This window comes from Megascapheus bottae, chromosome 13 (genome assembly GCF_031878675.1).
Source record: "Megascapheus bottae isolate mThoBot1 chromosome 13, mThoBot2.hap1, whole genome shotgun sequence".
Classification (NCBI taxonomy): domain Eukaryota; kingdom Metazoa; phylum Chordata; class Mammalia; order Rodentia; family Geomyidae; genus Megascapheus; species Megascapheus bottae.
The window spans coordinates 7,913,553-7,940,726 of record NC_143521.1 but is presented as its reverse complement, the minus strand read 5'-3'; the positions used below and the strand labels follow the sequence as shown (position 1 = coordinate 7,940,726).

At 39.1% G+C, this 27,174-nt stretch overlaps 1 protein-coding gene across 17 annotated transcripts in view; it reads right to left on the bottom strand.

Annotated features, from left to right (window-relative positions):
• Positions 1–9,473: 9,473 nt before the first annotated feature.
• Positions 9,474–27,174, bottom strand: part of Klhl8 (kelch like family member 8) — a 48,996-nt gene continuing 31,295 nt past the window's right edge. For 16 of the 17 annotated variants that reach the window (XM_090343234.1, XM_090343233.1, XM_090343244.1 and 13 more), the window contains 7 exons: positions 26,389–26,532; positions 25,001–25,112; positions 22,050–22,218; positions 21,696–21,855; positions 19,746–19,947; positions 15,871–15,986; positions 9,474–9,615 (listed from right to left, as the gene is read on the bottom strand). In XM_090343234.1, the coding sequence (XP_090199360.1) occupies positions 9,599–9,615; positions 15,871–15,986; positions 19,746–19,947; positions 21,696–21,855; positions 22,050–22,218; positions 25,001–25,112; positions 26,389–26,532 (920 nt within the window). In that variant the 3' untranslated portion in view covers positions 9,474–9,598. Of the gene's footprint in view, positions 9,616–15,731; positions 15,987–19,745; positions 19,948–21,695; positions 21,856–22,049; positions 22,219–25,000; positions 25,113–26,388; positions 26,533–27,174 lie in introns of those variants that run through there. The other variant, XM_090343250.1, reaches the window with a different exon arrangement.

The window sequence follows — 27,174 nt, the reverse complement described above, 5'->3', positions numbered from 1 at the left end:
ATGGAAATTTGAAAGAGCATTTGGTTTTTTAAAAAAAAACAAAATGGCCTTTATTTTGTAGCCTTGTTTTGGCAGAAATGTGTAACTCTGTCTCCTATACACACTGGGCTACTTTATCTCCCTTGTTCTATCTAATTCTAGAACTCAGGATGTTTAGAAACTAATTCTCCTCACTTTGGGTTGAAAACTTGCCTTAATTAGGTGAACCTTTTAAAAGCAGGATTTTAATCTTCCTGTGATACCTGCATGGTAACTTTTGAAAACAAAACTGCTTCTTCACAACTGTTACCTTGGATATACGTATAGGAAAGATATGCACAGAAGAGATGATTTAGTTGAATTCGTTTGTGCCTTGATTGACCAAACCTAATTTTGGAATAATGCTAAGTTTTGCTACATCTTCAAGGACTGTTACATGGATCTTAATTAAGCCTGTGCTTCTACAGAATTTGAAGTGTATTGCGCATCCTGAGGTAAATGGGTCGGATATTTCCTTTGTTTTCCCATGGCTCCTGATTATCTGCTTTTAATTTTTCCCAACACTACAAAATACCTTTAAAAATTTACCATTCATCTGTTACACTTTGTCTTTAGATCATGAAAGTCTCCTAGGAGCTTTTAGAAACACAAGTATAGGTTTTCTCAGTGAAAAGTGAAGTGTGCATTACATCTGTGGAGAGGTGTCAGCACCCATTACAGTGGTACTTGTTCTTTTCCTCCTTTTCCATTGGGTTTGGTTTTGGTCCCATTTGGAAATAATAGATGCAAATAAGGTATTTTCTCTGTGCCTTTGTTGTTGTCTTGCGGGAGAGAAATTTAATGGCAGAAAAACATGTATTGGGATTTTTCCTTCAAACATTGCAAGTAGCATTTCTGCTACAGAACCTTCAATATGTAGTCTAGTTGTTTTGGCTTCTTGGTTGCTGTGAATGCACCATGTTCTTTACTTTATGAAGCATTAACAAGAACTAGCAACCACTTTCCTTCGGGTGGCTGTCCATTTCTTGTCCCAAGGGAATTCACACTATATTCTGTTCCACTGTGTATCAGATATCCCCAGGTACTGTGACGGGCCGAGACGCACTCATGCTCCTCTGCCTGTGGGGGAGCATCGGAGGGGGGCAGGGGCATCTACTGCTCCTCAGGAGCCTGTATGTTAATATATTGGCCTGGAAGGAAATAAGACCGCCCACTGCAAGGCTGGCTGAGCTGCACTGTTGCAGCAGCAGTGGCCGAACTAAGAAAAGGTAAAACTTGCTTCGCTTAGAGGTAGATGTCTAAGCCGTGCTCATTACAGGCAGTATTAAGTGTGCCTTCTGTTCAGGCCGTGGCATGTATTGTTACGATCACTGCACAACCTCCCCTCAGATGCCAAGTATACACTGTTAGGCTGGGTGTGTTGATGTGCGAGCGAGTGTGCGTGTGTGCGTGCGTGTGTGTATGCGTGTATGCGTGTGTATGTGTATGCATATGCATATATGCGTGTCCCAAATCTTGTTTTTGTTTTTTCCTGAATGTGATTGTGATTTGGATGATACCTAAGTAGAGTTGCCTCTTTTTTTTTTTATTTATTACCATTATATATTTTATTATATTATATATATTTTTGCTTTCTCACAATGTTAGAGGAAAGTCAAATCTTGGTATTGTTAAGATTGTTTAAAAAAAAAAAAAAAGAAATGGTCCAGTGGATAAATGAGAATCACTGGTCTTGAGTGAATTTTTCTTTGATTACTGTGGAATCATGTGCCAGCCATTGTTGTCAGTACAGTGATTTTGTAGGTGTGATAGGGAAGCAGGGAAGCTTTCGATGGGAAGATGTGCAGTGCAGGGAGGGGAACTCCGTGGATTTTTACCTACTTCAGCAATGGAACTGCAACTTGGAGCTTTTGTGAAAATTTAGCTGCCTTGTATAGTCCTCTGAAAGAGACAGACGTGATCTGTGAGAGAATTGAAGTGTGTTTTTCTAGAGGGAACATTTGTAAAAGATCTTTCCAAAGATAAATGTGCCACCAATCTTTTGTTTGTTCTCTGTAATGAGGATAAGTGCTGTTTTTTTAAAGTGTAATTGTTCATCTTCAAATTCTTTCCTTTTCACAAGAGGATCGAGCTGTTAAAAAAAATAATAAAAATTGAGAGAAATCATTGGGGCGAGTCTGTGCTTTTCAGTAGTTTGAATAATTATTAAAATGGTTGCACGCATATCATCTCAGTACTCCGGGGGCTGGCCTGGGGGGCGGGGGCTGATTGATTCTCTGTATGAATTGCCATCTAAGCATTTGATGTGGTCTCGTGTGCTCTCATTCCCAGGATGTATCTATTGCTAGGGTAAGGAGAGAAATGCAATGAAGTCAGTTCCCTTGCTTGGTCTGTTTTGACAATGGCCTGTCCTAACACCCACTGCCAGGTGAAACAATGGTCAAGTTCACTGGCATGCAACCTCTTTGCTGGGTAAGCAGGATTGTAGAGCATTGGTATGTAAGGAATCTAAAGGCTGTCTGGTCTTTGCTTCCTCTGCCATCCGTAAAGATACCTCAGTAGTTTTATGTTCTTAGTGTGTGTGTGTATTCTTGCCAGTTCTGGGCCTTGAACTCAAGGCCTGAGCACTGTCCTTAGATGCTTGTTGACCAAGGCTTGCGCTCTAACACTTGAGCCACAGCACCACTTATGGCTTTTTCTGAGTATGTGGTGCTGAGGAATCAAACTCAGGGCTTTGTACATGTTAAGCGAGCACTCAACCACTAGGCTACACTCCTGGCCCCCTGAGCTTTTTCTTTTTTCCCCTCAAAGCTAACATTCCTTGAGGCACACCACCACTTCGGAATTTTGGGTGATTAACTGAAGATAAAAGTCTCAGGCTAGCTTTGAACTGTGATCCCCAGGTCTCAGCCTCCTCAGTAGCCAAGATTACAGGAGTGAACCACCAACACACAGCTTGATAAGCTTCTTTTTTCCTTCAGTGGTACTACTGTCTTGGGTCTGATAAAGGTATGATCACTAGAAGTCTTTTATATATGCTTTTCCCAAAACCTTTCAATATTTGTAGACACCCATTTGGTGATCCGAACTTGATTCAAGTGACCTCATTAGGTACTGAGAAATGAGAACAGCTGTGTTTTCCACCCTTTTTTTATTGTCTTGGAGAAAAGTGGGATCCAGGGGGTTTATTCTCTAACTCTACTAATCCTAGGTATCATTTAGAAAATGGAAGGAAAAACTCAGCCTGACAGTGGGAAATGGCATCCTTTATATTTACATTTCTTACCTTATACAACTATTTTCACATCCTCACTTTCAGGACCTGGAGTATGGCCCCTGTTCTGATGCTGTTCAGAAGCGCTGATGAGTGTGGGACGTTTTCAGTGAGATCACGGGGAACGTGCTGAGTGGTGGACAGGGACGCTGTGCAGACAGAACAGAAGGTCCATGCAGGCTCAGCAAGGATATTTCCTTTTGTGTATTTAAGATATTCATGTTTTATTGGATTCTTTTTGTGGGTCATGGGGCTTGAACTTGACCTGGGTATTGTCCCTAAGCTCTTCAGCTCAAGGCTACTGCCCTAGCCTTTGAGTCACAGCACCATTTCTGGTTTTCTGATGGTTAATTGGAGATAAGGGTCTCACAGACTTTAGTGCCCGGGCTGGCTTTGAACCTTGATCCTCAGATCTCAGCCTCCTGAGTAGCTAGGATTACAGATGTGAGCAACCTGCATGGCTATTATTGGATTATTTCTCTCCACACTGTCTTTGTTTTTATACTTCCTGACAGTGTCCTTAGGGTTGACATTAGACTGGTTCGGTAAACTGAAGCTGGAAATGAACTCCCGAGAATCTGTAGTCATTGGAAAAATTCTAAGGCATTGTCCTAGATGCTTGACGTGTCACCTGTGATTCCCCCAACTTCCCCACTCTAGTGAAGACAGCAGTCCACCTCCAATCACAATGAAATCAAGCTCAACACAAAGGTACATTTTGGTGAAATAATCCTTTATAGAAATGAGCTATCTTGCTAGACAACTATAAAAACCAGTACCACTGAAGATAATTTGTGTGTGTGTGGGGGGGGGTGTCATGAGGTTTGAACTCTGAGCCTGGGCGCTGTCCCTGAGCTCTTCAGCTCAAGGCTACCACCTTACCCTTGAGCCAAGCCCCACTGCCCATTTTCTCAGCCTCCTCTGAGCCACCGTGCCCTGCTAGAAAAGAATTTTTAAAAATTATGACAAGCTGGTGCCAGTGGCTCATGCATATAATCCTAGCTACGGAGGCTGAGTTCTGAGGATCATGATTCGAAGCCAGACTGGGCATGAGTCTGAGAGACTCTAATCTCCAATTAATCACACACGTTTGCACACACACAGCCAGAAGTAGTAGAACATTATCCTTGAGCAAAAGTTGCCCAGGGCCAGCACCTTAAAGGATAACAGGAAATGATACAGGCAACACTGGAAACCCTGAGCTTTCTCCAAATTTGAGAGGTTTCAAGAGGGACAGAAGAAAAGCTCAGTCCAGAAGCTGTTTATCCTGAAGACTGGACCCATTTTGGCCTTCTCACCATACTGGGTCCAGGCAAAAACCACAAACCAAAATAAAAAGCACTGAATATGCATATTCTACCTTCTGTAAGTTACCTGGATGCTTGTAGTAAATGAGCTGAATATTACTATAAAATATTTCCTGATTAAAACCCAAAAAGCACGCTGGGCACTGGTGGTTCATACCCATATTTGTAGCTTCTCAGGAAGCTGACCTGGTGGATTGTACTTCAAAGAATCTCCAAAATTCTGCCAAGGCTGGCTATTAAAACAACAAGATGATGGGCTAATAGTCATGGCTCAAGTGACAGAGTGCCAGCAGTGATCAAGAAAGTCAAGCATAAATGTGAGTCTAAATTCAAACTCTAGTATTGTCAAAAAAAACCAAAACAACTTTTTTTTAACCCAAAGAGCTATAGGAAAAAAATAGAACTTAGGTAAAGCTCTGGACCCTTTAAAATATCGAGCATCTTTCTACATTCATTAGCACATGAAACAAATTAAAAAATTTTAAATAACCTTCAGAAGTAGATGGTGCCACTTCCCCAAGGGAAGGATAATGTGCAGAACTGGACACCAGGGGGCAGCCATTTCCTTTAACAGAAAAGATGCTATTTGAAAGTTTTTAACCACTGACATTCCATTCCCAGTAGAATGGATATGATCTAAATAGTAGAGAGAATGAAGAGAATCTAGGAAATTTTATTTTTCTCTTGGAATGAAAATATGATTGTCGCTTTGGATAGAAATTTAGGAGTTTCTAAAAAGTTACAACGCTAGTTGTACAAGTCAAACGCTAGCAATTCCACATGTATGAACCTATCCCTGATAAGTGGAAACGTGTCCATAGCTCATGAACATGCGCAGTACTGTACACAACACCCACACAGAACAAATAGCCATCACTAGGGAATGACAAAGATACGGTGTAGACATGTGACAATACCTCTTAGTCCCAGTGCAGGTGAGGTCCGCCTCAAACATTACACCAAGTGAAAGATGCCATGTACAAAGGAACACTAGTATGATTCAATTCATATAAAATACCCACAAAGGGCAAACCTACAGGAAGAACAACTTGGGGTCCCTGTGGGTGATTTAATGAGGACTGACTGCAAATAAAAGGTTCTTGGAGATTTTGAAGGGGTGATAAGTACAGTAAATCTGATTAGAGTGATGGGCACAATTCTATAAATGTACTGAGTCACTGCACTGACACGGAATGGATTTTATGTAAATGATTCCACCTCATAGCTGACCCCAAACCACACGAGCACTGAATAGACTGAGTGCTGAGACACAGGAAGGAAAACAACAGTGCTCAGTATTCGTATGTAATACGAAACAGCCACTGTGTCTTAGTCTAAGCTCTTATTTCCAAATGGGAAAAAAAGTCAGTTTACAAACCAACAGGGGTAGGGGAATCAAAGAATTTCTCTTTTAACCTTTGGCAAAAGTATAAAGTAGAACATGTGCTCTACAAATAAAATTATAGTTTCAGGTGTGATATCTATTATCTCAATCTATATAAGTACTACATATGAAGGGATAACACATCAATGTGCTCAGTGACTTGTGTCAAATTGTTACATTCAGGGGAAAAAGACTACAATGGTAGGCATATCTATACCAAGTAATATATCTTTTATAAATACTTTAACTTAGTTCAAGAAACTTCAGGTACAATGAATATATGACCAAAAAGCTTATTAAGTAGTCAACAGATAAAATTCACAAAGAAATTTAGTGGTGTACAATTTAAGTCAATCAACACAGCCTTTTCTCTGGCCTCCAGAAGTATAGGGGAGATGCTGTTTGTGTGGTGATGGAAGACAGGATGGTCTAAGAGACTGCCCATTACTTTTAGTTTCTAAATTAAAAATAATACATTATTAAATGCTTTCCTGGGCAATCAGGAAAGCAAAGAAAACTCCAAGGGACAATATGTGAACCAGACCTGAGCAGGTGTGGTAAACGTACAGGAAAACCAAGGTTGTCCTCAAGACAAAACTCATTATAGTACTGGGACTGGGAGACTAAATATTGGACCCACACAGCAAATGGTGGAGCCAAGGCAAGAGAATATCTGAGGTCAGTTGTGTTCTCTGGCCCAGAGAAGCAGATACAAAATTTGTCTGAAATACAGGACATTTCCAATTATAACTTCTACATTCTCACAGATTCAATTAAATATAGTTCATAAAGTAAAAATTACCATACACCTAGCATGAATGGCTCTCATTAAGAAAAAAATTCACCAGGGCCGGGAGTTTGGCCTAGTGGTTAAAGTGCTTGCCTACCATGCATGAAGACCGGGGTTCTATTCCTCGGTACCACATACATAGAAAAAAGCCGGAAGTGGTGCTGAGGCTCAAGTGGTAGAGCTCTAGCCTTGAGAAAGTCCAAGGACAGTGCTCAGGCCCTGAGCTCAAGCCCAGGACTGGCAAAAAAAGAAAAAAAAATTCACCAGATAGATTTAAATTCCCAGGGATGTAAAATACTGGAATTACCACCTATTTAAAGATTAAAAAAATTTTTTTTGCCAGTCATGGGGCTTGAACTCTGGGCCTGAGCACTGTCCTTGGTATTTTCTCAAGGCTAGATAGAGCTCTACCACTTAAGCCAGTACCACTTCCAGCTTTTTTCTATGTATGTGGTACCAAGGAATCAAACTCAGGGTCTTCATGCGTGCTACCACTAGGCCCAACTCCTGGCCCTAAAGATTATTTTTAAACCTACAGATTTTATTAAAAGCCTACAGATGGGAAAAAAAAACAATTAAGCAATGAGAATTAAAAAATGGCAAGTGCAAAACATGTGCTGGGGTTCATATCTATAATCCTAGGACCTCAGGAGGCTGAGATCTGAGAATTGCAATTCAAAGCCATCCCGGGAGGAAAATCTGTCACTCTAGTCCCCAGTTAGTAACCAATGAAGCCAGCAGTGGAGCTGTGGTTCAACTGGTGAAGTGCTAGCCTTATGGCTGCAAAAAAGTAACCACAACCAACAGAGATTGAAAAAAATTTTCAGTGATGTAATAGTAAATAACAAACAGACTTAAAAGTGACTGTAGGGGCCGGGAGTTTGGCCTAGTGGTAGAGTGCTTGCCTAGCATGCACGAAGACCCGGGTTCCATTCCTCGGTACCACATACATAGAAAAAAGCCAGAAGTGGTGCTGAGGCTCAAGTGGTAGAGCGCTAGCCTTGAGAAAGTCCAAGGACAGTGCTCAGACCCTGAGCTCAAGCCCAGGACTGGCAAAAAAAAAAAAAAAAGTGACTGTAAATAGATAGTGTGAAGTCTGCAGGAAAAGGACATAGAAGATCCAAAGTTTATCACTGAGCTATTCAGAGGAGAAAGACATAATACGAATATATGAATCACAGTATATACTAACCAGCAGGACAAATAGGTAGCCTACTGAGAGATGCAATAGTGAAGTTACAACAGCTTTTAAAAATAACTTATAAGGGCCGGGAATTTGGCCTAGTGGTTAAAGTGCTTGCCTAGCATGCATGAAGACCCGGGTTCGATTCCTCGGTACCACATGCATAGAAAAAAGCCGGAAGTGGTGCTAAGGCTCAAGTGGTAGAGCTCTAGCCTTGAGAAAGTCCAAGGACAGTGCTCAGGCCCTGAGCTCAAAACCCAGGACTGGCAAAAAAATAAAAAATAAAAAAAATAATAACTTATAAGTAACAAAGATGAAAGAAAAGGAGATTCCACAGGAAGGAAATAGATGTAAGATGACAATGAAAGAAAAATGTCAGAATACTGAAAGAACTATTTAACTAGAACTGTATCTAGCAAGACCATTAAGAAGACCAGGGGACCTGGGAGTTTAGTCTAGTGGCAGAGTGCTTGCCTAGCATGCACAAAGACCCAGGTTCAATTCCTCAGTACCACATACATAGAGAAAAGCTGGAAGTGGAGCTGAGGCTCACCTGGTACAGCTTTAGCCTTGGGAAAGTCCAGGACAGTGCTCAGGCCCTGAGTTCAAGCCCAGGACTGGCAAAAAAAACCCCAAAAACCCAAAACCACACATTTTTGTGTCTGTGTGCCCATCCTGCTGCTTGAGCACGCTGTCCCTCAGCTTCTTTTTCTCAAGGATAGCACTCTGCCACTTGAGCCACAGCTCTCAGCTTTTTTGGTAGTTTGTTGAAGGTAAAAGTCTCACAAACTTCCCTGTCCATGCTGGCTTCCAACTGCAATTCTGAGATCTCAGCCTTTTATGTAGCTAGGATAACAGGTGTGAGCCGCTTGTGTCTGGAAAGACTTCTTTTGCTGGTCCTGAGGCTAGTTCAGGCTTGGGTGTTTTCCCCAAGCTTTTGTGCTCAAGGCTAGGATTACAGGCATGAGCCACCAGGGCTCCTCAAGACTTTATTTTCAAAAGAAACTATAAGCAACCGACTTAAGGGCAGAAAAATATTTAAGATATTAAAAGAAAACCTCACATTTAGAAATCCCCAAAATTAAAAAAAAAGTTGTTTACAAAAAGCTGAAGGTAAAAATATAAACAACAAACCAGATAAAGACAACTCAGTAACAACAAGAAGTGATATCAATGACAAAAGTGCCCTCAATAGTATGGAGAGAAGAAAGGAAGAGGAAAAACTGAGATTTTCCCAGAATAGAAATGATGCAACATGGAAATATATTCAATTTGTTAGTGGTCAGGAAAATGCACAATGAAGTCACAGTAAGCTCATCTTACACCTATCACAACTGGCAGTAATTAGGTCTTAATAGCAAGTAAATGAAAATTGTATTATATAAACTCATATCTTATGTGTTAAGCTAATTAACCACATACCTTACCAAAAATGCTCTAGACAGGTATTCTGAAGAAACTCTTGGACAAGCACATCTAGAGATCACAGCGGCATTTGTAAGGTTAAAGAATGAGCCAATGACAAACTTGTTCAATGAAAAGATGAGACTCAGTAAGACTACAACACAATATAATACCATTTTTTATAAGGCTTACAAAGTAATGACACTGTCTGGACAGTTGACATGTTTTACTGGAAATTTGGCTTTTCTGTTTCTATGTTCTGCAGTAGTAGGTTGGTTCAGTAATATGTGAAACCTTAAAAAAGAAAAAAAAAAAACAAAATGTTTGCATTATTCAAATAAGGTGGTCTCCCAAAGAGTAATTGTACATTCATTTACAGTAGTATGCTGAGGAACTCATTGGAACTGTTTACTTTAGAAAATATGTTGCCAGTGGAGAAAAACCTTAATTCTCTGACAGATTTCACCCATGGAAATAGCTATTAAGTTTCTTTGACTCTCATCTGACGAAAGTCCAAAATCAGGTAGAGATTTTAATCCTACAAGGTCCTACAGTATCTTAACTTTATGCGTAGCTAAGACTAAGACAAAGCCACTAGTACTCAGCTATACATAGCTTTCAAAGATGAAGTTAAAAAAAAAAAAGGTTTTAGCCAGGCATGGTAGCTCATGCCTGTAATCCTAGCTACTCGGGAGGCTGAGATCTGAGGGTCTCAGTCCAAAGCCAGCTCAGGCTGGAAAGTCTTGAGATGCATCTCCAATTAACCACTAGAAAATGGGAGGTGGGGCTGAGGCTCAAGGGGTAGGGTGGTAACCTTGCGCTGAAGAGGTTAGGGACAGGGACCAGGCCCAGAGTTCAAGTCCCATGATCCATAAAAAAAGTTTTTAGCAAAAGGCAACATTGCGTTAAAAAAAGCAGCCACAACTTTGCAAGATTGTTATTTAGAAGAATCATGTTCAGGTTGGTAGAAATATATTACCATTTTCATATAATACCAATCAGAACTGAGGAAACTTGCTTATAGTTCTTGAAACTTACACCAGTTGTCTTTGTTGATTTTTATAAGAAACAAAACCCTTAATTTTATTAAATGTAAAGATCCTTTATATAAAGAGAAATACTACAGTCAAGTTACTAAATCAATTTTATGTGAGAGGAAAATAATCCATATGGAATTCTATAACAATCAAGAGGCCTTATAGACAGAATTCCTGCTACATAGGAATATAGATATACCTATTTCAAAGAAATAGCACTGATGTGTCTTCAAATCTTGAAATTAGCATGATTATGTTTTGGTGTGCTAGAATATTATAACACTAATTTATGAATGACCTTAAGAAAATATTAGAGAACCTTTGTCACTACTTCTAATTTTACATGAAAAAGAGTCAATGATACCTCAATAAAGAATTAGTTTAAGTCTGCTATGAAAAGTTAAAGAAAAAAATTGGCAGTAATGAGGTTTGAACTCAAGTCCTATGCATGCTTGTTAGGCAAGTACTCTACCACTAAAGCCATGTTTCCAGTCTTTATAAATTTATTTTTTTTAATGTAGCCTCTCCCACTTTTGCCCCAAATCAGCCTCTGAATATAGCACTTCTATGCCTTGCCTGGCATAGAATTACAGGCATGCACCATGGGCTCAATTTGCTCTCTAAAAAGGGTGGGTCTTGCTAACTTTCTGCCTGGGCTGTTCAAACCATGATCCCAAAGAGCTGGATCTATAGGCCTGAGCACAGCTGGACACCAGTGGCTGTAATCCTAACTACTCAGAAAGGTAATATGTGAGGATCTCAGTTCAAATCCAGGCCAGAGAGACCAATCTGAAGACTCTTACTTCCAATCAGCTAGCAAAAAGCTAGAAGGAAAAGTGTGGCTCAAGTGGTAAAATGCAAGACTTGACTGGAAAAAGCCAAGCAAGAAGACAAGGCCCTGAGTTCAAGGCTCAGTACTAGCCCAAAATAACAAACAGCAGCAAAAGAACCACAAGCAACTGTGTGCAGCCTAGATATACTCTTGAACTGACAAAATATGAAATTAGATCCTATACACATTTTCACCTTATTATGCAAGTAAAAAAAGGGGGGGGAATGTAGCATGCATGAAGCCTTGGGTTCAATTCCTCAGTACCACACACACAAAAAAAGCTGGAAGTGGTGCTATGGCTCAAGTGGTAGAGTCCTAGCTTTGAGTGAAAGAAGCTCACGGACAGTGCCCAGGCCCTGAGTTCAAGCCCCAGGATTGGCAAAAAAAAAAAAAAAACAAAAAACCTTGGTTTTAGCATTTAAGTCAATGTTTTTGAATAATCTCTTATTGAGGTATGTACCAATATTAAAAATTCAAAATTCACCTGGAAATCAAGAGAATGAATAAAACACAGAGGGAATACAAAGTTTATTCAGATATTAAAAATTACATAATATAGTAAAATTAGTCAAAAAAGGTCAAATCATGTATTTAAAGTGACAGTGCAATACAGAAAAGCAGTGGTTTTAATGGCTAAGTGGGATAATCACATACAAGAAGCTAAAAAGGTTTCTGTTAAGAGGAGTCCAGAAGGCTGGGCACCCTGTGTTCTCCAGCTTTACATGATGCTGAGCAGGAGAATATAAGCCCAGATTAATCAGCTAGCCTGGACATCTTAGTGAGACGCCATTTCAAGGGAGGAAAAAAATACACACTTTTTACTCTACCACTGTTTTCCTGTTATAATTTCAGTATTTTTGCTGTACTTTACACCACTTTTTAGTAGGAGCTGTTACCATCTGTTGCCCTTGAGTATCTATTCTCCTCATCCTTGAACACAGGCAGCTACACATTAAATTATTATTTGTCCTGATCCTCAGTTCATATCTTACCACTTTTTTTGTTTGCTTGTTTTTGGTATTTTTGTAGGTCATAGGACTAGAACTCTGGGCTTGGGTGCTGTCCCTGAGCTCAGCTGAAGGCTAGTGCTCTACCTCTTGAGCTACAGCGCCATTTCCTGATTTCTGGTGGGTAATTGGAGATTAAGACTCTCACACACTTCCCTGCCTAGGCTGGCTTTGAACTAGGATACTCAGACGTCAGCTTCCTGAGTAGCTAGGATTATAGGTGTAAGCCACAGGCACCTGGCAAGAACATGTTTTAATTCTATAAAGAGACCGGGGCTGGGAGTTTAGCCTAGTGATAGAGTGCTTGCCTAGCATGCACAAAGACCTGGGTTCGACTCCTTGGTACTACATACACAGAAAAACTAGAAATGGTGCCTGACTCAAGTGGTAGAGCTCTAGCCTTGAGAGAGCCCAAGGACAGTGTTCTAGGTTCTGAATTCAAGCCACAGGACTGGAAAGGGAGAGAGAGGAGAAGAGAGAAGGAGAGAGAAAGGGAGGAGGAGGAAGGGGGAGAAAGTAGGAGGGAGAGGGAGGGAGAGAGGAGGAGGGGAGAGGGGGAGAGGGGGAGAGGGAGGGAGGGAAAGAGGGAGGGAGGGTGGGGAGAGGGAGAGAGAGAAGGGCAGACACTGTATGTGGTTGTATTTATTTTTTCTAGGTTGTCAGTTTTTTTTGAGATTATGCTCTGATATGTAATGTAGCAGATAGCTGCATGTTCCCTCAATTCTACTTCTCTGAGTACTTCCTATTAGCATTTTTAGCGGTACCTACTAATTATGTAAAATGACCACTGCATAAGAAAAATCCAAAATCGAATACAACAAACTGCACACTTAACAGAAGTAGAAATATTTTAAGGAGAAAAAAAAGCACAGTAAAAAATAAGATCCTTTCCTCTTAAAATAAATATAACATGCACAATAGTATCAAGTATTATAATACAAGAACTCCCAACAAAATTGAGAAATAGAAAGCTGAAGCCAGGATTTAATTTTTGTTTTGTTTTTTTTTGTGCCAGGATAATGGACACTGTCCCTGAGCTTTTGGCTCATGGTTAGTGCTCTACCATTTGAGTCTCAGCTCCACTTCTGGTTTTTATTTGGTGCTTTAACTGGTGATAAGAGTCTCATGGGGAAGTGGCACTATGGCTCCAAGGGTACGGTAGTAGCCTTGAGCTGAAGAGCACAGGGACATCACCAGGCTCAGAGTTCAAGTACCACAACCGACAAGGAAAAAAAAAAAAAAAGACTCCTTGGGGCCAGGAGTTTGGCCTAGTGGTAGAGTGATTGTCTAGCATGCATGAAGACCCAGGTTCGATTCCTTGGTACCACATATATAGAAAAAAGCCAGAAGTGGTGTTGAGGCTCAAGTGGTAGAGCTCTGGCCTTGAGAAAGTCCAAGGACAGTGCTCAGGCCCTGAGCTCAAGCCCAGGACTGGAAAAAAAATTTTTTTAAAGAGTCTAATGGACTTTTCAGTCTCATTGACTGCCTTCAAACTTCAATCCTCAGATCTCAGCACCCTGAGTAGCTATGATTATAGATATAAGCCACTAAAGCCTGGCCAAAGCCAGTTTTTAAGACCTAATTTCCATATCTAGCCAGTTAGTCTAATAAATGCTGTAGAGTTCAATAAAATATAGCTAGTTATACTACAGAACATTGGGTCAAATCTAGCAATGACTTATAAACTTACTTGCCCACCAGCTGATAGAAGAAAGTTAAATTTAACTGTTATCCTGAATAATCTTATTTATTTAAACTAATTAAATTTATTTTTAATTTTGATATGTCCAATAGGAATGGCTTTTGGAATGGGCATTCTTTATCACAAGCCCAGGATCTCTTCTAATGGGTCAATGGACTTCAGGTCTAGATGGAGTGGGAGGTGTCTTTCACTGACTCATCTTACTTGTGAATGAGAAAACTTGCCAGAAGTGAACTATAATACACTAAAAGAAAATTTAGGAAGGCCTAGAAGAGTGGTCTAAATATAAAAGTGAATTTTTAAATATTCTTAATAAATATTCATAAAATATACATGAGTAGGTATTTTATAATGTTAGTTAAAACAATGAAGAGCTATTATGTCAGAAGGATTATTAATATCCTGGCTTCAAACTAATTTATAGAAGCATGTTCAATTAAATTTCAATAAATACACTGGAGGGTATTAAACATAATGATAAAAATATTAGTTTCAATCTTTGTTTTTACCAGTCATGTTTTATTGCTTAATGACAGATTTGAACTAGAAGTAATAAGTAAACTACAGCCTAAAAATGGGTTTTGTAAAAATGCTTTCATTTTCTGGTAAGTCTAGATCCATGAAGTTAGAAAAAACAGGATGAAGCCAGGCACGGTAGGTCATGCCTGTAATCCTAGCTACTCAGGAGGCTGAGATCTGAGGATCAAGGTTCAAAGCCATATGGGGCAATACAAAGCCATACAATGCCAAGAGACTCTTATCTCCAATTAATCACTAGAAAATGGGCAGTGGGACTGTGGTTCAAGGGAACTGAAGAGCTCAGGGACAGCGCCCAGGCCAGAGTTCAAGCCCCATGACTACCCCCACCCCTCCCGCAAAAAAAAAGAGATATATTTTGGAAAAAGGAAAAAAGAAAAAACAGGTTCAAAATCTAATGTTTAAATGAAAGACGAAAGTTAAAGGTGTTTTCAGAACTCCTTATTTGGGAGTCAAATAATCTATATCAGTCTTTTTCACAGTCTCTTGACTAGACATTAAAATTATTAGATCTAAAGCCTTCACTGAGATTTTCTTTCTCTTTTTTATGTGGGTCATGGGGGTTGAACTTGGCCTGGGTGATGTCCTTGAGCTCTTCAGCTCAAGGCTACCACCCTTCCCTTGAGCCAAGCCCCACGTCCCATTTTCTAGAGGTTAATTGGAGATAAGAATCTCAGGTCCTTTTGTGCCTGGGCTGGCTTAGAATCTTGATCCTTCGATCTCAGCCTCCTGAGTATTCACTGAAATTTTCTCTGCTTCATTTTTTGCATGAGATAGGGAAAAAAAGAAACGAAAAAGAAACTATAGACTTGTCAGCTACCCATGGCTAAGTCTTTTGGCATCCTAGCAATTTAAATAGAAATTAAGGGCTTCTCATGGCACTCCTATAAACACTCAAGGAGGACAAGTACCACTCAGAAAGACAAAGACGTTTTACCTATTTCTCTAAATATATAAGAAGTTGAAAAGCTACCATCTAGAATAAAAGGCAAGACATAAATTCATAAGCACCAACTAAAAATACTCTTCAAAAGGAAATCTCTTATGTTGAAAGAACAGATCTAACCTCCCCCTTCAAGGGAAAAAAAAAAAAAACTACTACTATAGGCAAAAGAATACGTAAAACTCCACAAATTACATTTTAATCATCCAAACAGACAAAGTTTTTTGGCACTACTTTAAGCATTTCAAAGTAGGTATGGTTTCAGGATAGACTATCATATTTCTCTACGCCATTATTTTCTAAAGCAGGAAGTACCAAATTTAACTTCAAGACTAATAATAAATTCTTCAGCTATCACTCCAAAAGTTGTGTTTAATCACAATACAATGGGATTTTAGTTGTAGTTACACCCCTCAAAGGTTCATAACAAAGTGTTGTCTTGTCTATCAGATATGACTGAATTGTTGGTGGCTGGAGTTGAAATCACATACAGTCAACTACATTGTTGGATCCATGACCAACATCTCGAATTTGGTTAGTTAAACAGGCACAAACAGCTACACCTGCTCCAGCTCTACAGTGAGACACAGATCCAACAAGCTCCCATCTGAAAAATCAGAACAGAAAGAATGTTATCATAAAACAAAGTACAATTTAGCCAAAATACCAGTCAATGACAAAAATTCCTCATTATGAGACTAGTTTTAAAAGACAGCAAGCATCCAAAGGAAATAAAAATATTCCAGTTTTTTTTTCCAGTCTTGGTGCTTGAACTCAGGGCCTGGGCACTACCCTTAGGCATTCTCAAGGCTAGCACTCTATCACAGCAGCACTTTGTTTTTGTGTATGTGGTACTGAGGAATCAAACCCAGGGCTTCATGCATGTGAGGTAATCATCCAACAACTGGGCCACACTCTCTGCTCAAAATATTCCAGTTTAATATTAACAACTATGATTATCTGTATAATGGTTTCCCAGGTATGTAAGCCTTTACTTTCTATGGTTTTGGTTTCTAGTAGTAAACCACGGTAATGAAAAACATTAAGTAGAAATAGACAACAGATAAGCTTCAAATTGTACAGTTCTAAGTAGTGATGAAATTTCATACAGTCCCACTTTGTCTTGCTTGGACACCTACCAGTCCTCCATCCAGTGCATCTATTCAGTTGATGCTACCCACTCACAAAACACATGATATAACATTCTTATGAGACCTGGTAGTCTCATAATTCTCTTTATTTAATAATTCAAAGCACAAGACCAGCGGCTCTGACAATTTTAATACACCGTGCTGTTATTGTTGTTTTATTTAATTATCATGGTTATTGTAGCTAATTTACAAATCACACTAAAGCACAGTATGTATGTATGCATGTATGTATGTATGTATGTATAGAAAAAAACAGTATATACACTATGATCAAACAGGATTCATCACAGGGATGCAAAGCTGGTTCAACGTATGCAAGTCAATTAATATAATTCAATACATCAACAGGAGCAAGGACAAGAATCACATGATTGTCTCAATAGATGCAGAAAAGGCATTTGACAAGATCCAACACCCCTTTATGTTAAAAGCTCTGGAGAAACTAGGAATCCATGGAACATTCCTCAGTATAATAAAGGCTGTGTATGACAAGCCCACAGCTAGCATTATACTTAATGGCAAAAAGGTAAAGTCATTTCCTCTAAAATCAAGAACAAGACAAGGATGCCCACTCTCTCCACTTTAACATAGTATTAGAATTCCTAGCTAGAGCAATAAGACAAGAGGCAAGCATAATGGGGATCCAAATAGGGAAAGACAAAGCGAAACTTTCCCTCTTTGCGGATGACATGATTTAAAGAACCCTATAAACTCCACTCCTAAGTTGCCTGAGCCAATTCAAAACTTTGGCAAGTTAGCAGGGTATAAAATTAACCCCCAAAAATCAACTGCCTTCCTATATGGCAACAGTGAGAGGAACAAGGCAACAGTGAGAGGAACAAGGCAACAATCAGGAAAGCAGCTCCTTTTGCAATAGCTTCAAAGAAAATAAAGTACCTATGAATTAACTAAGAATGTAAACGACCTTTTTGATGAAAACTTTAAAACCCTGAAAAAGGACATTAAAGCTGAACTGAGGAAATGGAAAAACCTCCCATACGCCCATCGTGAAAATGGCAATCTTGCCAATGGCTATCTATAAATTCAACCCAATACCCATCAATATCCCAATGTCATTCTTTAAAGAAATAGAAGAGGCAATCCAAAATTTCATATGCAATAAAAAAAGACTCCGTATAGCAAAAACAATTCTCAGCAGAAAGAACAGCGCAAGAGAAATTTCAATACCAAACTTTAGACTCTATTAAAGAGCTACAGTGACCAAAACAGCTTGGTACTGGCACAAGTACAGTCCTGAAGACCAATGGAATAGAACTGAGGACCCAGATATTAACCCACAGACCTATGGCCTAATCTTTGATAAGGGAGCCAAAAAAATGGAATAGAAGACAGACAGCCTCTTCAACAAGTGGTGGTGGCAGAACTGGTTAAGCACCTGTAGAAAACTAAAGTTGGACTCTTCTTTATCACCCTGCACTAGGATTAACTCCAAATGGATCAAAGACCTCGAGGTAAAAGCAGATACACTGAAAACTTTACAAGAAGGAATAGGAGATACACTAAGTCTCCTTGGCACAGGTTGAAACTTTCTCAATAAGGACCAAGAAACACAACAAATCAGAGAAAGACTGGGTAAGTGGGACTGCATTAGACTACAGAGCTTCTATATGGCAAAGGACATAGCTAGCAAATTAACTAGAAAGCCTACAGAGTGGGAGAAGATCTTCACTAACCATATAACAAACAAAGGCCTCATATCTAAATTGTATCAACAGCTCAAAAAATTGAATCACTCCAAAACTAATTTCCAAAGAAAAAAACCATCCCATTAAAAGATGGGCTAAAGACTTAAAGAGAGTCTTCTCTGAAGAAGAAATAAGAATAGCCTACAAACACATAAAGAAATGCTCGAGGGGCCAGGAGTTTGGCCTAGTGGTTAAAGTGCTTGCCTAGCATGCATGAAGACCCGGGTTCGATTCCTTGGTACCACATATATAGAAAAAAAAAGCCAGAAGTGGTGCTGAGGCTCAAGTGGTAGAGCTCTAGCCTTGAGAAAGTCCAAGGACAATGCTCAGGCCCTGAGCTCAAGCCCAGGACTGGCAAAAAAAAAAAAGAAATGCTCGACATCTCTGGTCAAATCAAATCAAAACAACTCTAACAACTCTAAATGCAAATCAAAACAACTCTAACATTCCACCTCACTCCAGTTAGAATGGCCAGGATCAAGAAATCTAATAACAACAGATGCTGGTGGGGATGTGGCCAGGAGGGATCACTACTACACTGTTGGTGGGGGTGCAAACTCATTCAACCACTATGGAAAGCAGCATGGCAGTTCCTCAAAGACTAAACATAGAGCTCCCCTATGACTCAGCAATTCCACTACTTGGCATTTACCCAATTGTCCAGAAACAAGGACATACTACATCCACTAGCACAACAATGTTCATTGCAGCACTATTTACCATAGCAAACATATGGAACCAACCCAGATGCCCCACAGTTGATGAGTGGATCAACAAGATGTATTTGTACACAATGGAATTCTATGCTGCTGTCAGAAAGAACGATATTGCCCCATTTGTAAGGAAATGGAAAGACTTAGAAAAAAAATCATAATAAATGAAGTAAGCCAGACTCAAAGGAACATAGGCTCACTGGTTTCCCTCATTTGTCATCATCAGTAGAAACCTTGGGCTCTACTAGCAGAGATTTACAATAGAACAAAACCTAGATACATAAGGCCATATAGTATGATGCTAAACAAAAGGACCTCCAGGATATACAAACAAAAGCCATGTAATGAGTGACTGTTGTCCTTAATGTGCTATGTTATCTCTCATCTCTTTTGCTGTCCCTGGTTAGCTCATATTGTTACAGAATTTCACCTTGTTATCTGATATACTATATATATGCTTACTTGGTTATTTGAAATAGGATAGGGAAGGGGGGAAAACAAGATGAGGGCGGGGATGGGGCGAAGGAAATGGGGACCAAGACATGAGAAAGGGCATCAATGTATGTACCTTCTATCTGGTGAATATAATGTAACCCTTCTATTAATTACAATAAAAATATATGAAAAAAAGAAAAAACAGTATATAGTATACATAAAGTTTAATAATACTATCTGTGATTTAGGCATTTCAGGGGACTGGTGTCTCAGAAGATATATCTATGGATAATACAATACTATTCTATTTTAATACTTTTTTCCACTAATAAACTATTAAAACAGAGAAAACATTACTTACTTATTCAGCACCGGATCAAATGCTTCTACTGTATTTAAGTATGCATTGCCATTATGGCCACCAACAGCAAAAATTTTGCCCATCACTGTTGCAATCCCTACACCCCCCCTGGGAGTGGTAAGTGCTGCCACATAATCCCACTTGTTGCTTCGGGGGTCATACCGCTCAACAGAATTGAGAGGAGAATTATCGTCAAAACCACCTACATAAATAAATATTTAAAACAGCATTAGAATTTATAGACAGTGACTTTTAAATCTCAACTCAATAGCTTCTATAATGTAACATTTAAACCCTATTTTAGAATAGTTTAGTAAACAAATCCTATCTACTACCAATAAATACTATCCAACTTTATTTGACTTCAATTTCATTTGACCTAAAAAGTTTAAAGTAAAAAACATTGGAGGGCCTGAGCACTGTCTTTGGGCTTTCTCAAGGCTAGCACTCTACCACTTGAGCCACAGCACCACTTCCGGCTTTTTCTGAGTATGGGTACCAAGTGTGTGCCAGGGCTTCATGTATGCTAGCCAAGCACTCTACCACTAGGCTATATTCCCAGACCCTGCATTTTATTTTTTAATAGTAAGAAGGCTTAATAATTCTCTCTCTCTCTCTCTCTCTCTCTCTCTCTCTCTCTCTCTCTCTCTCTCTCTCTATATATATATATATATATATATATATATATATATTTACACACATGAATTGCTAAGATTGTAGGTGTTCAGCTGGGATGAGCTTTGACAAATGGGTATCATATCATCATCAAAAGTATAATATTTTTCATCATAAAAAGAGTGATAATTGCTGGGCATCAGTGGTTTATGCTTATAATCCTAGCTACTCAAGAGGCTGAGATCTGAGGATCATGCTTAGGCATGAAAAGTCTGTGAGACTCTTATCTCCAATTAATTACCAAAAAGGCAAAAGTGGAGCTGTGGTGCAAAGTGTAGCCTTATACAAAAAAACAAACAAAAAACAAGCAAGAAGAAAGTAAGCAAGCAAGCCCAAGGACAACACCTAGTTGCAAGTCCCAGGATCTACCTACAAAAAAAATGCTAAAACTAATGGCTAGGAGTGGACCTAGTGGTAGAGTGCTTGCCTAGCATACATGAAGCCCTGGGTTCAATTCCTTAGTACCACATACACAGAAAAAACTGGAAGTGGGAGCTACTCTGGAAGCTCAGATCTGAGGATCATGGTTCAAAGCCAGCCCGGGCACTAAAGACCGTGAGACTCTTATGTCCAATTACTAGAAAACAGGAAGTGGCACTGTGGCCCAAGGGGTAGGGTGGTAGCCTTGAGCTGAAGAGCTCAAGGACAAGGCCCAGGCCCTGTGGTAGGGTGGTAGCCTTGAGCTCAAGAGCTCAGGGGCAGCACCCAGGCCGAGTCCAAGCCCCATGACTGAAAAAACAAAAAACAAAACCCAAAATTGGAAGTGGTGCTATGGCTCTAGTGGTAGAGCATTAGCCTTGACAAACATCAAGGACAGTGCCTAAGCCCTGAGTTCAAGCCCCAGGAATGGAAAAAAAAAAGGTAAAACTAAAAGATAAAGTTTAAAATAAAAATGTATTAATGTTGGGCCGGGAGTTTGGCCTAGTGGTTAAAGTGCTTGCCTACCATGCATGAAAACCCGGGTTCCATTCCTGGGTACCACATACATAGAAAAAAAAAAAAGCTGGAAGTGGTGCTGAGGCTCAAGTGGTAGAGCTCTAGCCTTGAGAAAGTCCAAGGACAGTGCTCAGGCCCTGAGCTCAAGCCCAGGACTGGCAAAAAAAAAAAAAAATGTATCAATGTAATAAATATTAACCTTAGGAATTCAAAGACACATATCAGGCTAATTCCACTGAAAGGTAAATGCAACATAATCTTTGTTACTATGATGTATTATGACATTTGTGATTGTATATCCTGATATATTAAACTAGAGAAATACCATCATCCACTTACCAACAACATATAAACAACCATGAAGCTCGCTAACTCCATTTCCTGCTCTCCGTTGACCCATTTCTTTAACTTCTATCCATTTATCCAGATGTGGATCATACCTCTCCACACTAGATAAAGAAGCCACTCCATCATTGCCACCCACTGCATAAACATGGTTCTGAGTGGAAAAAAATGAGCAAAACATGTCCCATTAGATTTTGAATTGATTTATATATAACAACAGACCAGAATATGTAAGAAAATATAAGTTTGTGAACTATATGGCAGGCTGGTGATGAATATACATCAGATCATTCTTTGTTACAGATATGATAAAATGCAATTCAAGTGCTTTGTTGCTGTACAACTTACAACTAGAGCCACAGAGCCAACTCCTCCACGGGGAGTAATCATTGGTGCCACTGTACTCCACTGGTCAGATTCTATGTCATATCGCTCCACATCACTGAAGCAAGTATTGTCATCCAACCCTCCAATTGCATAAATTGGGCCTCCTAAGGAGGCTAAGGCAATTCCTCGCCTGCAAAACAATAAGACACCATTCAGCATCTGATTTTTTTTTTTGTTGTTGGTTGTGGGACTTGAACTATGGCCTGGGAGTTGTCCCTAAGCTCTTCAGCTCAAGGCTACTGCCCTACTCTTTGAGTCACAGCACCATTTCTGGTTTTCTGATGGTTAATTGGAGATAAGGGTCTCACAGACTTTAGTGCCCGGGCTGGCTTTGAACCTTGATCCTCAGATCTCAGCCTCCTGAGTAGCTAGGATTACAGGGGCTGAGTTCTTTCCAAGAAAAAAGTATCAAAGAAATCTGTGCTAATGGGCCAGGAGCATGGCCTACTGGTAGAGTGCTTACCTGACATACACAAAGCTCTGGGTTCGATTCCTCAGTATTACATATATAGAAAAAAGCCAGAAGTGGTGCTGTGGCTCAAGTACTAAAGCGGTAACCTTGAGAAAGCCCAACAACAGTGTCCAGGCCCTGAGCTCAAGCCCTAGGGCTGGCAAAAAAAAAAAGAAAAGAAAAGAAATTGTGCTAATGCAAGTTGTTTATCATAGTAACCTTCAAAGATTACAGTTTGTTTTCATTACTTTTAGACTGATCAAAGCTTTTGAACAGAAGGAATTATGGTTACCAAAATATGCTAACTGTGGGAGTGCTCCCTTAAAGTTGTACAGGTGTACAAGGCTATATTTTAAGTTTTTTATTGTTACTATAAAGGTGATGTACACAGGAATTACCATTACATAAGTCAGGTAATAATTATATTTCTTTTGGACAATGTCATCCCTTTCCTCTCTCTCGCTTAGTTTTTCCCTTCCTACACAAGCTATTTTAAACTTGCCTTAAGCTTTCCTTGTTGTTTGTTAGTTCATTTGTTTTGGTGCTGGTAATTGAACCAAGGCCTTTAGCATGCTCAGTAGATACTCTACCAGTGAGCTATTCCCCCACACTAAGCTCAGATCAGATAAACATATATATATATATATGACATATCAGATAAATATAAATGATATATATATGATATACATATACGTATATGCACGTATCAGAGTGTCCTAGGAAGGAATTACCTTACCACTCATTTTCAGTCTCCTTAACCTCCATCCTCAAGGGTACAAAGCTATGACTTACAAAATGCATGTTTAGAAACTTCCAAATCGGTTTAAGTACATGGCACTATCTCTAGGATATAATCATGTTAGGTTAGGAAGTATGTTTAATAGTTCTCTCTTCTTCACAAACAACAGAAACAGATGACATTATTAGCATTATATGGCAAAAAAGATGACCTGGCCTAATCTCATTACAAGCACTTTAAAATAGAGGTTCTTACAAATGGAGTCAGAAACTTAAAAGAAAAATTGTGGGTTATAGCGTATAGCATGCTGAGTTCACATGAAAAAAATTATGTCAAAATACATACTAAAACATTGGATAGCTAATATAAATGCTCAAGATTTTAAAAAGTCAACTGGTATTTTGGTAAGAAAAGTTTCATTCAATTCTTAACTAAAAGTCAACTTAAAAAGAGTGTGATTTTAAAAAAAAGTATGATAGCCAGGCATTGGTGGCTCACATCTGTAATCCTAGCTACTCAGAAGGCTGAGATCTGAGGATTACAGTTAGAAGCCAGCCCAGACATATCTCCAATCAACCACCAGAAAACTGGAAGTGGTACTGTGGCTCAAGTGGTAGAATGACAGCCTTGAGAAAGCCCAAGGACAATGCTCAAGCCCTGAGTTCAAGCCCCACAACTAAAAGAGAGAGGGGGGGAGGGAGGGAAGGAGGGAGGCTGGGAGTTTGGCCTAGTGGTAAAGTACTTGCCTGGCATGTACAAAGCCCTGGGTTCCTCCTCAGTACCACATACATAAGAAAAAAATCTGAAAGTGGTGTTGTGGCTCAAGTGGTAGAACTCTAGCCTTGAGAAAGCCCAAGGACAGTGCTTAAACTCTGAGTTCAAAGCCCAGGACTGGCAAAAAATAAAAATAAAAAAAAAATAGACATGGTAATGAAAATGAACTTTGGAGATGGGTGTGCCATGGTTCCCACCTATAATCCTGAGATCAGTGGAATTGAGTTAAGCCAGTTCAGCAAGAAAAGTCTGTAAGATTTCACCACCATTTAACCAGCAAAATGCTAGAATAGAAGCATGGCTCTAGTTTACCCCCTGGTGTACATGTACACACACACACACACAAATTTGTAGTTACCAAGAAATATAAAGCAAGCCCTACTGAAGTAGTAAAACATCATCTCTGGGTAATAATAAAGGTATTACTTTTTTAGTACTAGTTTTTTTTCCTCTAGTAGTTTCTCATAAGACAAAATTTCCCTTCAGCACAGCTCTATTCTATTTCCTATTTTCCATACTCCAACACATGAAAAAAAACTCTGTCAAGTTAATCAAGAACAGAAAATTGCAATGTAATCACATGTGCTGTTCATTTTAAGCAACTTTTTTGTGGAGCTGTGGGTGGAACCCAAGGCCTCACATATGATAGGCAAGCACTCTTCCACTAAGCTATAATGAGGTGGTATAAATCTGTAATCCCAGTTACTGGACAGTTAGGAATGTAAGGATCATGGTTCAAGGCCAACATAGAGAAAAGCTAGAGATGGTATCTGAAAAAGTCAAAGTAAAAAAGGGCTGCATTATGGCTCAAGTGGTAGAATGCTTGCTAGCAAAGATGAGGCAAAGTTCAATCTCAAGTACTAGCAAGAAAAAACTGTTAAACAGGGTAGAGCACTATGTTGAAAATTTCCCACCACAGACCCAAAAGACACTTCTGTGTTCATCTACCTCTTTGTATTCATTGACGCCTTCATCATCCACTTATTAGTGACAGGATCAAACATCTCCATACTACCTAAATGTTCATTTCCGTCATGTCCACCTACTGCATACACTTTACCTGTCAAATAAAGAAGTAGTACTATGTGATTCCAGAGAAATAACCCTATTTGTGTGTGTATGTATAAGTATATACATATACATACACACACACACACAATCATTAGCATGTCATGAGAAATTGACTTCACAAGTACTATTCTATTCGTTATTATCATCAATGTAATTTCAACAGTTAAGTGAAAACAACGTAAAGTTTCACTGAACATTCAATTCGATATACAGTTACTTAAATGCTTTCAAACACTAATTTCCTTGGCTTCCTAACTTTTTATTAAAGTAGATTAAATCACTATTCATGGTTTCAAAAAAATGCCTACTAAAGTGGAAATATGGTTGTAACATATGGTTGTAACATGTAAATAAGTATAACACTTGACTATAATCAACCGTCTTGTAAATTAAATTACAGAAAAAAAGGGAAATTATGCCTTATAACTACTTTTAAGCACTTTTTATATTAAAATACTTTTATATTTCCTAAATAAACATTTGTGTACTTATATAATCAAGAAAAATGATATTTAAATGTTTCTATTTTTAGCTAAAATCTCATTTCAGTAATAATAATTATTTGGTATTGAAAAGCTATATATACTTGTAATTTTAATTCAATAAAAATCTTTCCTTACTTTGATTTTTAAAAAAAAATATAAACTCAGAATTTATGTATTTATTTAGTGCTGAGGACTGAATCTAGGGCCTTTGGGCATGCAAGACAAATGCTTACCTACTGAACTTTGTAACTAGCCATTGTTTTTCTTGAGACAGGTTTTTTTCTGGTATAATACAGGCAGGTCTCTAATTTGCGACTCATTTGCCCCTGCCTCCTGGGTGTTGGGGTCACAGGTGTGAACCACCAGACTTAGAAGAGTTTAACTCGGGCTGGGAGTTTGGCCTATTGGTTAAAGTGCTTGCCTAGCATGCATGAAGATCCGGGTTTGATTCCTCGGTACCACATACATAGAAAAAAGCCGGAAGTGGTGCTGAGGCTCAAGTGGTAGAGCTCTAGCCTTGAGAAAGTCCAAGGACAGTGCTCAGGCCCTGAGCTCAAGCCCAGGACTGGCAAAAAAAAAAAAAAAAAGATGAGTTTAACTCATCATATCCCTTTTTTTGCTATACATCTCCATAGTCGTACACATACCAACAGGTTATACCATGAATATTTGTGAGCATAAAGGAAGTAAATAACCACTACCCACATATTTTTATTGACTTTTACAATAACAAAAACATTGTGAATCATGTGATTTGATTTTATGCAGTCATATCCCCACCTTCCACAGAGATTACACCCACATGTCGCCTTCGGCTATTCATTTCTGGTCCAAAGAACCAACTGTTTTTGTTGATAGAATAGCATTCAATACTCCGAAAGGGATCACCAGATCCACCTCGACCACCAACACAAAACAGCACACCTGAAGTAACGGACAAGACAGAGATGGGAGCTTTATTTACTTAGTGTGGAAAAATATTTAGTAGTCAAAATTTTGAGTTATGGTTAAAAGATGACATTTGGATAATATGCAGTATATGTTACTATAACTCTACTTTTTTGCCATTTTCAAATAATAAGATATATTAACTATCTCTTGTAGCTAACATCCCAACACAGTATGGTTTATACCTTCATTTACTCAACAATACTGCTCTTACTAACGTCCTAACAAACTCAATCCACTGCTAAGATAAATTATTTCTTACCCAACATTTGGTATGTTGGTAACCCTGGGATTTTTTTTGAAATTCCTTACTTTCTTGTTGTCTATAATATTAAACTCACCTTTTGTCTCCAAACAAACATAGTTCCTTCTTTTTCACTTTCATGTTTTATTTATTTATATGTGCTGTTCCTGGGGCTTGAACTCAGGCCTAGGTGCTGTCCTTGAGCCTTTATGCTCAAGACTAGCTCTCTACCTCTTTGAGCCAGTGATTAATTGGAGATAAGAGTCTCACAGTCGGGGCCGGGAATTTGGCCTAGTGGTTAAAGTGCTTGCCTAGCATGCATGAAGACCCGGGTTCGATTCCTCGGTACCACATACATAAATAAAAGCCAGAAC